The 13,227-nt window shown below is 45.6% G+C and overlaps 1 protein-coding gene across 4 annotated transcripts in view; it reads right to left on the bottom strand.

Annotated features, from left to right (window-relative positions):
* The window catches only part of TEX2 (testis expressed 2), a 122,550-nt gene extending 112,006 nt beyond the window's left edge, over nucleotides 1-10,544 (bottom strand). Inside the window, exon 1 of one of the 4 annotated variants that reach the window (XM_034789362.1) lies at nucleotides 10,523-10,544. In XM_034789362.1, coding sequence (XP_034645253.1) covers nucleotides 10,523-10,538 — 16 coding nt within the window. In that variant the 5' untranslated portion in view covers nucleotides 10,539-10,544. The other 3 variants (XM_034789363.1, XM_034789365.1, XM_034789364.1) reach the window with 3 other exon arrangements.
* Between the last annotated feature and the right edge of the window lie 2,683 nt (nucleotides 10,545-13,227).

Genomic DNA, 13,227 nt, shown 5'->3' on the forward strand with positions numbered 1-13,227 from the left:
GCCACCCTGTCACCCCACCACTGCCCAGAGCCCCGACACCCCAGTCATCGAGGGGGGGCTCTGTCCCCCTGTCATCCCACCGCTGCCCAGAGCCCCCCTCGCCCAACCCTGCCATGTGCCGCCCCGGAGGCGCAGCTGCGTATCCTCCCCTGCGTAGGCCCAGCCTGGCTACTGTTACCTCCGAGGCCGGAGGGCTCCTCCTCGGCCAGTCCCGGAGCCTGCGGGAGGCTGCCGGGCTCCAGCGCCTCAGCCGGGGCTCTGCAGCAGGCGCTCCCGCCCGGCAGGCTGTAGCTGTGGGAGCGGGAAGGAGGGCGGTAGAGAGCCCAGTCCGGGGCGGGGGACGGGGGCCAGCCCTGCCCCTCTTACCTTATCGCCGGCTCATGGTACTGCTGTGCCCGGGGTGTGGGTGGCTCCAGCGTCGCCCTGCCCGGTCCCTCGCTGCCAGGCCAGCCCCGAGTCCCGGCGGCGGCAGGAGCAGGGGGTGGTGGCAGAGCTGCCTGACGCGACGCGGCCAATCCGGGCCTGGCGGTGGGCTGGGCCTACCGCGGCAATTAGCTTGGCGGTTAAAGGCACAGGGACGCGGCGCGGGGCGCTCCCGCCGGACGCGGGGCCCAGTGTAGGGGGGTGTGGAGCGGAGCTGGGCTCCAGTGTATGGGGGGGGGGCTGCGTTCCAGTGTAGTGGGGTGTATGGGGGAGCTTGGATCCAGTGTAGTGGGGCGGATGGGGGGAGCTTGGATCCAGTGTAGTGAGGTGTATGGGGGAGGGCTTGGATCCAGTGTGGTGGGGTGAATGGGGAGAGCTTGGATCCAGTGTAGTGGGGGATATGGGGGGTTGGATCCAGTGTAATGGGGTGTATGGGGGGGGGAGCTTGGATCCAGTGTAGTGGGGTGTATGGGGGAGCTTGGATCCAGTGTAGTGTGGCGGATGGGGAGGGGAGCTTGGATCCAGTGTAGTGGGGGAACCACACAGGAATTGAGAATTGACAGATTGCCATAGACAGACAGACAGACAGACAGACAAAGGAAAAGACTGGTTGGGAGGGGAATGAATTCTATACAGAGAAAAGGAGAGAGAATGGCACAGAAGAGACTATTCTGATGTGTTAATCTCTGCAGGGCTTTCCCCCTCCATCCGTAAACCTGGCTGAAGTTTTAAATTTGGGGCAGGGACCATTTACTACTGTGTTTGTGGTGCCTAGCACAATGCAGCCCCAATATTGTTTGGTCCCTAGGCACGACCATGATAAACAACAATAAAAATTCAACTCAGATATTTTTGCATATAAGAGCATGAAGTTGGATTTGCCAGAATTTGCAGTTTCTCATTACTCTTAAGTGTTCAGGGAACGGTCAGATGTCCGTGAAAGTGTTTGCAAATCCTAAACAAGTACTCCTGTTCTTTTTGTGATAGGAATGATAATTTGTTCAAATGACCTGTGCACGAGTGTCTTGTTTAAAAACTTTAAATAATGCAGTCAGCAAGCAGAAACATAACTTAGGGTTTGTCTACATGGGGAAATTTACTGGCATTACTATACTTGTATAATTACATTACTATAATTATTCCAGTATAACTCCCTGTGAGAATGCTCTTATTTTGGAATGAGTGCCTTTTTCCAGTTTAGTTTATAGCATTTATACCAAAGCAACATAAGCTAAACCAGAAAAAAGGCACTCCTTCTAAAATAAGTGTGTCCTCATGTGGAGTTATACCTGTATAACTATAGCGACTTATTAAATCAGCATAGTTATGCTGGTAAATTTCCCTGTGTAGAAAAGCTCTTAGGTCACTTTATTAGGTGATATGTCAAAATGGCAACTTTAATTTACTAACTAAAATTAAAATGAGATATGGAAACAGATTGCAATAGTTCCAGACTGGCTAGTGCAACCAATTAAGAACGTCTTTTAAAATACACTTTGACCACCTGTGAAAGTTTCTAAATCTTATTATTGATTGTTATCATGGAACAGTAGCACCTAAAGACCCCAATCAAGTATTGGGGCTCATTATGCTAGGCAGAGTATTGACATAAAGAGAGAGTGATTTTTTACTATTTCAAAACCAAATACAAATAGCATTCAGACTGTTTTTCTCTACACATCAAGTGAATTTTAGTGCTTGTGAAAAGGGATGGATTAACAGCCTGGAGACTGCCGACTAGGATGCTTACATCACTACATTATCTGAGTATCTTTAATGTATTTATCCTCATAACACCTGTGGAGGTAGGAAAGTGTTGTTATCCCTACATTTCAGGTGGAGAACAGAGGCCCAGATCCAAAGGCACCTAACTCCCATTGAAATAATTGGAAGTCTGGCATCTAAATACCTTTGAAGTTCTGGGCCTACATGACGTGCTGAAGGTCACAGAGGATATCTACAACAGAGCAGAAATTGAACACAGACCTCCAGAGTCCTGACCCCAACCTTAACCATAAGGGCATACCACCTCCCCTTGCCTCAGAACAGGCAGTGGTGGTACAAATTTCCCACATGCTGCCCTGCCATTATCCTGCTTCTAAAGAGACCAGCTCTCTGAATAAGAAGGTATTACACTCCTAATACTCATGAGGGTCACAATCCTTAATGGTGCTTAGTAGCTCCTCTAAAGGCTGAATGCTCACAACTCACACTGAAATCAATGGTAGTTGAAGGTGTTCAACATCTAGCAAGACCTGGCCCTAGTACACTAGGAAACTGTTGAGACTAACAACTTAAAGGCCAGATCCTTCAAGATGCTGAGCACCTCCTATGACAGTGAGCACTCCCAACTCCCACTGAAGCTAATGGAAGTTGAGGGTGCTCAGCACCTCAGAGGAACAGGCCCTTATTTCCTATAGAGCATTGAACATCCAGCAGATGGAATAACTTTGGATCACTACCAATGTGAATTGGATTTTCAGCCAGTGACCTGTGCAGGCAATAGTCTCTGTATCCCATTACCAATTTTTTGAGCCATCTAGTAGCATTCAGACATCAAATGAACCTGAAATATTGGTTCCCAAAATAGCATCAGGTACATTTAGGGCTCTCTGGCTCTATGATTTACTGAACCAAGATTGTTGCTATTATTGCCCAAAGTTATCACACCAACAAAAGGTGTAATAGGATCCTGAGAGCAGTTTACTCAGGATACGTAAACAGAATAAATATGATCTTGCAAAATGCAGATAATTATGTTAATCTTCCTGTTCTTGCTTTATCCTCTTGGAATATCCAGGTGAATGGAGGCTGGAAATATATGTGCAGATTATTTGCAGCTTTGCTGATTGCTGTTGTTGCTGTTCATTTTAACATAGAAATCATTTTCAGGCTTCTGGTCTTAGGGCCTGATTCTCCACTACCTTGCATTTTGTGTCATTATTTACTGTACAGAGCCAAATCCTACAGCTCTTATTCAGTGAATTGCTCCTTCTGAATGCAAAAGGATGGCTTGTTGAGTAAAGATTGCAGGGTGAGGACATTATTGTTATGTTTTTACCTGCCTTCTATATTATACACAACAGATGATGGTGTTCCAAAGTTTAAAGATCATGTTTTTTATTTTTCTAGCCGCATGTTTTATATAGCAGGAACATATCCTACTGCCTGAAACTGACTGATGGATTGTTCTCTTTTTTTAGCTACAGATGACATAACAGAAGCGCTGAAGTTATATTTTTAATGCCTCAAAAATATGTAACAAAACATTACACTAATATTCCAGTTCAGGAAAGGACTTAAGCACAAGCTTAACTTTAAACACATGTTTTGATCTGATTGACTTCAGTGGGATTTAAGCAGCTACTTGAGTTCTTTGCTGAATAAATATGGGATTATTTGTCTGCGTAAAGATAAGCACATACCTGATATTTACATGGCAAGGATCTATAAACCTGTTAAAACTTCCTAAATGAATAGGAATAGGAACTAAAACCTCCTAAATAAAAAGATTTAAATGCTTAGCTGAATTGGGACCTAAATGATCAAATCCTCCCCCTACATCCTTCCAATCTGAAACTTTTTTCACTTTGTATGGACAAATCAACAAACAAACTGGCAGCATAATGAGGATATTCAGACTTATAATTAATATGTTTTAACATGTCCCAGACCAGTGTCCATATAGACAATGTTTACGTATTTTAAATGAAAATCAAGGCCTCCAGTCAGTGACTGCCTGGTTGTATATTTGTTTTAGAGCATGAGTATGTGTATATATTCCATGTAGGCAAATGGGTTGAGGCTCTTTACAAGGTTGCTAGTGTTGTCCCTTCTCCTGATATGAGTGTCCTGTTCTGAAACCACTGTCAGCCAGCTGCCATGCAGTAGCAGATGTTTCGGGTCTTGCCGGTTGATTTCCTGGTGGAGGAGAAATCAGCAATGTGGAATCTGAATATATTTTAAGTGCAACTTGTTTCATTTATACATACACACCAGTCCTGGAGCACACGTGACTCCAACAGCATGCAGGCAAGCCTTTCTCTCAAGAATCTCTGCAGTGCTGAGCACCAATACTTGGTTCCCAGAGAGCCACTCTGTTTCTAGAATTGATGCTAATCAGAGACCACAGCAGAGTGCAAACTCTCTGGCTGCTTGCACAGCTCCCTTGCCAAGCTCTACTGCCTCCGGCCAGAACCTTGCATATCCCAAGCTAATACCACCACTACATGTCTTCCCAAAACTGAATATTTGCTCATGTAAAATTGTGCTCCTGGAAAGGCCATAGATAGTGGGGATCAAACTGGGACCTCTGGATCTTAAGCATGAGCCCCTTGTGACGGGTTGGATCACAGAAACCCCCCTGGGAGCTGCCAACTGATATGCCAACACTACTCCTGTTCCTATTTTCCCTGCCAGCTCAGGACTCCAGCACCCTGTCTTGCTGAGCCAGACACTCCCATCTGCTCCAACAAAGACCCAGGGTGTGAATTACTTGCCCCAAAGCTGCAGGTTTACCTGAAAACAGCTCACAGAAGTGTGCTTGTCTTTAGCACTCAGATGCCCAACTCCCAATGGGGTCTAAACCCAAATAAATCCGTTTTACCCTGTATAAAGCTTATGCAGGGTAAACTCATAAATTGTTTGCCCTCTATAACACGGATAGAGAGATATGCACAGTTGTTTGCTCCCCCAGGTATTAATACATACTCTGATTTAATTAATAAGTAAAAAGTGATTTTATTAAATACAGAAAGTAGGATTTAAGTGGTTCCAAGTAGTAACAGACAGAACAAAGTAAGTTACCAAGCAAAATAAAATAAAATGCGCAAATCTATGTCTAATCAAACTAAATACAGATCAGATCCTCACCAGTTCCAGAATGCTCCCTTTTACAGGCTAATCTCCTTTTAGCTAGGGTCCAGCAATCACTCACACCCTTGTAGTTACTGTCCTTTGTTCCAGTTTCCTTTAAGTATCCTGGGGGGGGATAGAGAGGCTCCTTCTTTAGCCAGTGAAGACCAAATTGAGGGGTCTCCCAGGGGTTTAAATAGACTTTCTCTTGTGGGTGGAGACCCCCTCCTCACCCTGTGTAGAATCCAGTCACAAAATGGAGATTCAGAATCACATGCCCGTGCATGACTCTGGACTAGCAGGTAGCAGCCATTACCCACATACTACCTTGAATGTCCTCAGGTAGACTTCTTATGTGGATTGGAGTCTTCCAAGCTCTTTTGTCTGTTAAGTGCTCAGTCAGGAAGCACTTAATTTGCACATTCCTTTCCCAAGAAGTGACCAAATGTTCTAACTAAGGCTACTTAGAAATCAAGCAATTATACGGCCAATGTTCATAACTTTGAACACACAAATGGTGCCTGCATACAACTAGAATGAACATAACCAGTAGATCATAACCTTTACATAGATATGTTACATGGCATATGTAGCAAAACCCTATTCTAGTTATATCATACATACATTTATGAGCACCCCCCCCATAAAGCCTTATGGGGTACACTGTCACACCCCTACTGCCTGAACTAAAAGTCACAGCTCTGTAAGCCAATGCTGCAGCAGACTTATCAGTCTCACTAGGTGGCCTAGCCACCACCAGAGGGGGACAAAGGGATTGAGTCCGTGTTGATTAGCTACTCCTACTAGCCAGGGACTCTCCTGCTGAGCTTCAGCAGTCCACTTCTCTGTGTGTCACCACAGTTTTTTACTTCAGGCAGTAGAAGTTCAAGTCTCATTCCTTTAGATCCAGAGGTCCTCAGTTCATTCCCCACTGCCAACAACCCAGCCTAGGGCAATTAGCAACACCCACATGCTAAATACTTGAAGACTGGGCATAGCAGGAGCACCTGGTGACACCTGCCAGAACCCTGTATATAAATGGCTCTTGGTGTAATTTTTATTTATTTATGGGACAATGTTATATTTTTCTGTGTCAGGTGAGAAGAGCATAGAGGAAAAACAAGGGCTAAGGAAATCAGTGTCTAATATTTTTGTTTTAAGCACTGTTTCTAATTGCAAAAAGTTGTTGCTTACTTTCTATTATAGTTTTGTCAGGTATTTACAATCCATGAAAAGTCAAATTATGCCCAGGACTCAGTTTTTGTACAAACAAGATTTCAGAGACTTTAGGCCAATATGAATGTTTCAATCCAATGACAAGAGCTTTTTGTCTGGATTTGACCTTTCCTCTGCACTGTTTCTAACACAGAGCACTGTGTTACTGCACGAGGAAGAGAGAAACTCACTACAAACTGACTAGAAACAAAACATAACAGACAGAAATCCTGTCAGTACTGATGCTGCAGAACTCAGCAATAGCTAAGCATGGACCTCCCAGGATTCGTCCCCTTCTATTCGCAGAACACTGCGCAGGAGGTCTTTGCAGGGGGAGCTGCAGAGGTGACAGAGCGAGTTCTGCACCTGCTGGTGCACCAGGGTAGTTAGTACAGGGTGACCATGACGTGGGCCCAAATTGTCCAGGCTGTATCCTTGTCCACATTGAAATAAAATGCCAAAGTAAACAATCCACATTAATGGTCTGATCATTGGATCAAGTTAGAATTTTGAAATTCGTTCAGCTTTAATCATCGGTCAGAGATATGTAATGGCTAGGTTTTTCAAAAGCAGGCACTGATTTTGGGAGCCTGAGCTGAAAGCACCATGGGCCTGATTTTCAGAGGTGTTGTACACCTGCCTCCAATATTGACTTCAGGTGGAGTCCTGGGTGCTAAGCATCTCTAAAAAGTAGTCACTCATCTATAGGTGAAGAATGCTATCACTTGTGAGAGTGTCAGTTTGAGAGTGATATAAGCTGACTGATCTGCCTTGGCATTAAACTACCCAACAGAACTGGCAGCATCATAGCACGATAGAGCTTTACCTCCATGTATTTGTCTGAGATGGGGAGTGAGCATATGGATACAAGGATCAATAGTGGGGCTTCCCAAGCATATCCTCACAACAGGATTCAACTGCATGTCCTACAAATTAGGGGTCTGATTCTCAGTATAAATCAGGGGTAGTTCCACTGAAATCACTTTATTTAAACCAGCATGAGTAATGGAAACCAGCAACCCTCACACAATGAGGATGGGAGTATAGCAAAGACATGAGTGGGAGACTATCTCTTTGCATTTAACAGCACACGTAATTCTTGAATGAGGCAATGCTCTGAGAAACAGATCATATCATTTGACTGGATAATGTGATCTTCCAACCATCCTACAAAAAGACAAGGGAATAGAATACACCTTGATATTCTTGGTACTCCTGCCATGAATGCAGGGAACTGGACTAGATGACCTCTCAAGGTCCCTTCCAGTCCTACAATTCTATGATTCTCCAGGTAAATGTGAAGCAGTTCTCAGAAGGAGCAAATCCAGTAAGTTCCAGAAATAGGTTGGGTCAATGATTCTTAACTGCGGCATTTGAAGTGGCCTCTGATTTTGGGTGCCCTTTTGAAAAAGAAAAAAATTAATCTAATCTCTCAGTGCCTGTAGTGGCTTTCAAATGGGAATTCTACTTATCTATTTCATGGGGCATGGTGAGGCTTAATTAATTAATGTCTGTAAAGCACTAAGAGACCCAGATCAGACTTGCACAGTTCAGGCCCCTTTAGTGCTCACACTTTTGTCAGGAGAGAAATTTGCCTGTCTGCATGGGTTACAGGAGCTTTTGAGAATGATTTGTTTCCATTGAGATATATTCTGAAGCCCTCCATTGTCACTGAAGGCAATGAGAGTTCACTGAAAACAGCGCCTGGGCAAGATCTGGAAATTGCAGGACTTGGCCCATTCTAAATGTTATCCTTTTAAATGAATTGGACAGCTCCAGTTCTCTGCATGAGTCAGGGGGTGCACACTTGGCTCTGTGTGTGTGTGTGTGTGTGTGTCATCTTCTTTTCTTCTGCTTCCAATTTTAATTTGCTGTGGTGCTGTACAAAACAAAGACCCAAGACCTGCCTGCTTCAGGGTCTGGGTCATTCCAGTGAACACTTACAAGCTTTTCCTATTGCTGCAGCTGGTGCTGATTACATGTGGAGAGAGTGGGAGTTTACTGAATAATTCGCTCCTTTAACAGTGTTTGTCTGCGCCTCTGTTCTACCTGTCAATTAAATGCCTCAAAGAAAGAAGTGCTTCATTTGTGCAAGAAGAGCATCCTTGACAACCCACCCCTCCAGCTCTTACCTCCCACTTCTTTGATTGTCATCCTTGAACCTGAACTCTCCTCCTCCTCCTCCCACACACCCTCTGTTTGCAAATCTCCCTGTCACAGCCCCTACATACATCACTGTCTCAATTACCCCTCTGCTGATTTTCTCACCCATGCCTTTACACTACCCAAGGTGAGAGGCAGTATCTCCCTTCTCTTCCCCACCTGCTAGAGCCCCTGCTCTCCAGCAAGTACACAGTGCTGCTGCCCATCCTCTTTCATGTACAAAGAAACACAACCGTGTCATCCCCACCTCAAGGAACACCACTGGCTCCTCTTCCACCCTGTTCATTCCAGAATCCAGCTCCAAATACCTTCGGTGCCTTTTTAATCCTCCAGAGACCCTGTTGCAGGTCTCACCAATGCTGAACTGCCTCTACTCTCATTAAGCATTGGCCTCCTTTCGACCTGCCATACGGTCTCACTGCTGGTGTTGCAAGAACCACCTCTGCAGATCCTGTCTTTGGGATTGGCTTTCCTGCACTGTTGCCTTATTGACTCTTAATTCCTTTTCCAAAGCTCAGCTGAAGATCGATCCTTTCCCCCTTGCATGTCTCTTAATCTCTCACTTTCTCTCTATTATAATTACGAACACAGAGTTCTACCTTGTAAAGCATCTCTGTAGAAGTGGCCCCTTCTGACTCATCACATCAGTTCCTTGCATGTATTCAGAGATAGTCACGTCAGTTTGCTTTAGTGATAATAAAAGCAAGGGCTGGGGCTTTGTAGAGCCAGCACAGCCATGAGAAGCAGCTGAATTCTGTTCTTTCATTTGTGTCATTAATAAAATTGATTACTAAGCTTCAGTTACTGACACCTGTGCACCCTCAAAGTCAACAGGGTCAGTGACCAAAACTGGCCAAAACGCCGAATTTCTGGTTTGCAGGAAACAGCAATATTTAGACATTTGGTTTCGGTCTGAGTCAGCAGGAAATCAGATTTTTTCAAAATGTGCCGGAGAGTCTGAAAAATTCTCATTTGGGAAACACCTACAACATGGGGTGGAACAGCTGCCTGCCCTGAATAGCAGCTTCCAGGGCTGCCAAGCTCTCTGCGGCACAACTGGGAACTACTTAAAGCTGGGACTTCCAGGGCTTTCAGGCTCCCAGCTTCATCCCAGGGAGTTGGAAGCCCTGGCATGGTGGAGCTACCCTGGAAATCCTAGAGTCACCAGCCCTGGGGCAGTCCACATAGCAGGGCTGACTAGGAGCCATGGACCCTGGCAGCCCACCAGGAAACCAGGCAGGTTTCCATCATGATTCAGCAAAAGTTTGTCAAACTCAAGACGTTTCCACAAAACATTTCAGGTTTGACGAATTAGCATTTTCTGTCCAACTAAAGAGAGTTTGTCAATTCCAGGCAGCCAGTTGTCATTCCCACGTGGAGGGTCCCATAATCCTAGTGCTGGGGCAGGGATGAGGGGAGACAGCATGGGCCTCCCTCTCCTGTGGCTGCCAGGGGGCTGTTCAGCCCCCAACACAGGTTAGGGAAACCCTCTCCCTTGCCCCTTTGAGGCTTGCGGGAACCCCCCTGCCATGCCTTCTCCCACTCGCAGCATGCTCCTGGCATTACCCCTGCACTAGGGAGATTCTGCAGGGTGGTAGCAGGGATATGGCACTAGCATAGTTAGTACTACACCTGCCACCGACACATCTTATAGCAGGGATATTCCTAGAGTGGGTGCTTCACAGCCCTTTTATGCCAACATAGTCATTGAATCGCAGCCTGAGGGCACCCACTAACTGAGCCCAAAGAGTTTGCACAGATGAGTCCAAGGGCAGAATCTGTCTTGTAGAACCCTCCTGGAGCGTTTCAGATCGGCTCATTGCTTCCCTAATGCAGACTTCAGACAGGTGACACAGCTGGTGCTTACCTGTCTGTTGTGCCATCCATCTCTCACAGGGAGGTGATCCTGTATTCTGTGCAGCATAGCCACATGTACACTGCCAAAGTCAGATGAAGGTTGCAGGAGCTGGTATCTGGACTTCAATGCACCCAACCTGGCAGTTGCACAAAGCTCTAAGAGGCTGAAATTTGATCTGTACATGATGGAGAAGTCAATACCCCTCCTTTTGCAGAACAATTGTGAACAACACACATTGACCAGGCTTTATGGTGCAATCTTGATAAAATACAGTAGCTGCAGAGGATAAAATGGCACTCAGTATTTTAAATGCTCTCACCGCAGACATTATACCAGAAATCACCAACAACATCAGACAGCTCAGGTATTTGCTATTGGCTTGTTATTAATAGAGAAAAGCAAAGGCATGGGAAAGATTCTAAGTAAACAGCAAGTGTCTTGCCTTCTTACCTGCTAAATCAGTCATTATTTTAAATTTATGAGTGAATTCAGTGCCGCTGAGCTTTAAAACACAGGTTTTAAGCTCTGCAAGCTTCCACACACACACCTCTGCTAAGGGGGTCTCAGTCCCAAGCTGCAATACCTGACTGTTCTTCTCTGGAACCATAACAACCACCGTCGGATGGAGAGAGTAGAATGCAACCACCAAAGTCAATTTCCTTTGTTAACTGAACCCAGGTCTGGAGAGACGAAGGACCCTGGAGGGCTTAATGGCACAAAGAAGTAGCTTGACTATTCCATAGTGTTCCAGACAGGCTCAGAATAGGTCAAAGAGTCATTTGGTACTGTTTACTCTTCCCTTTAACTCGGGGGTCACACACTTCACAACTTCGGCAGGTCACGCTCCCTGCACACACAAAGGGCTCCTTGCATCCTTCCTTTACCTTCCCCTCCCCCTCACCTGTACGTGCTCCCTGTGTGCCACTCTCCCTCCCCCCTCTATTTCGGGTTCTTCCTACCCCCCCCCCCCCCCCGCAGTTGCCCCCTGCCAGGGGCTTGGTGTGCTCTCCATTCCCCCTATGCCAGCGTCTGTGTGCTCCCCATTCTCCTGATCTCCCCTACCAGAGTCCCCCATTCTCTCACTGCATGGCAGGGTCTCTGTGTGTGGCCCTCTTCCTCCTTTTTCCCCAATCCATGGGCTGTGTGCACCTTCTCATTCCCCCATCTCTCCCTCATTTCAAGAAGCTCTGTATGCACCCCTAGTGTCCCCCTTTCCCTGATGCTCCCTTTTCCCCCATGCTAGGGGCTCTCCGTTGCCTCCCATTACCATTATTATTTCTTTTCCTTCTGTCCAGGAGATAAGTCATTCAGGGTGTGAGCATGTTAAACTCTATTGGGAAGATGGGCAGAGATGGGCATCTGTTCAGGAATTGTACCTGTACCTGGTAACAGATAATCAGAGACTGCAGTATAAAGGGAATTCTTGGTACAAATGCAGAATACAAAACTGAAGATGTAAACAAGATAGATCATTTTCATAAGTGAATGACAGCAGAGCCAGTGCATAGTTCCAGGTAGTGTGACTTCAAAGCCAAGTGTTGCAGGAATCATTTTTTAAATGACCTTTACAGAAGTGCCAGGAACTACATTCTCTGCCGTAATTAGTTGTAACCTTTCTATAAGCAGCAGGGCTGCCATGGTCCATAATTGCACTTCATAGCAGAATCCAACACAACTGCACCGCGACAGTACATCAAAAAAACAACAGGGCTCCCTGTGTGGAGAGTAAGGCCCTTTTCTAAATGATGCAAATTAGTCCCTGAGCTTTGTATAACCGACACTACAGCTAGAGCAGTAGTTCCCAAACTTTAGCAACCTGCGAACCCCTTTCACTAAAATGTCAAGTCTCGTGAACCCCCTCCTAAAAATGAACATTTCCATGGATTTTCTCCCTTACCTCAGCATAAATTACAAAAGCATTGATCTTGGACATATAAAACTTGTTTTTATGACATGCTTATTACACACTATTAATTATTATTTATCATTACAGTCTTTTTATTATGTTATGAAAATGACAACACTCTTCCAAGATCTCACTTCTGTAGCTTGTATTACTTTTTATTACTGTTATAAGACAAGGCTCCTATCAGAGGTGCCAGTAGAAAAAAGGGGTGAGGGAGCAAAGCCCCCATGCACCACAGGGACTGGAGGGGGCACTGCCAGAAAAGTGGGGGGCCCAGGGAGGCCACCGGAAAAAAAGGGCAGGGACCCACAGGGAGGCGTGCTGATGTGGGGGCGTCATGTGACCCTCATCAGCCCCCATACTGGCGCCTCTGGCTCCTATGTTTCATCAAGGAGTATCAGATGTGAAACAGCATGAAGGTATTTAAGAAGCCAACTCAAAGAGTTCCTCCTACACAAGCATTCAGGTCTTGAGCAGTCCAGGTAAACAATGCACGTTACAACAAAGCTTAAACTTGTTCTTCATAATAATTTAAAAACAACAGTAGCAGCCTATTTAATTTTAAAAACAGCAAAAAAATATCCACCTCCCTTTCTATTTCGTAAAAGGAGACTTGAAGTTTAAATCTCCTCAGCGTGATAGATATGCTTGCTTTGAACTGCTTAGCTCTTGGATGTCCCCAAGGCTCCGGGCTGCTGGCCCATGCTGCCCGGGGTCGTTATGGACAGTTCTGTCCGCCATTAGGGAATTTTTTCCTGAGAACCCCTGGTAACATTTTGTGAACCCCCAGGGGTTCACGAACCCCAGT

This window comes from Trachemys scripta, chromosome 14, assembly GCF_013100865.1.
Source record: "Trachemys scripta elegans isolate TJP31775 chromosome 14, CAS_Tse_1.0, whole genome shotgun sequence".
Taxonomy (NCBI): domain Eukaryota; kingdom Metazoa; phylum Chordata; order Testudines; family Emydidae; genus Trachemys; species Trachemys scripta.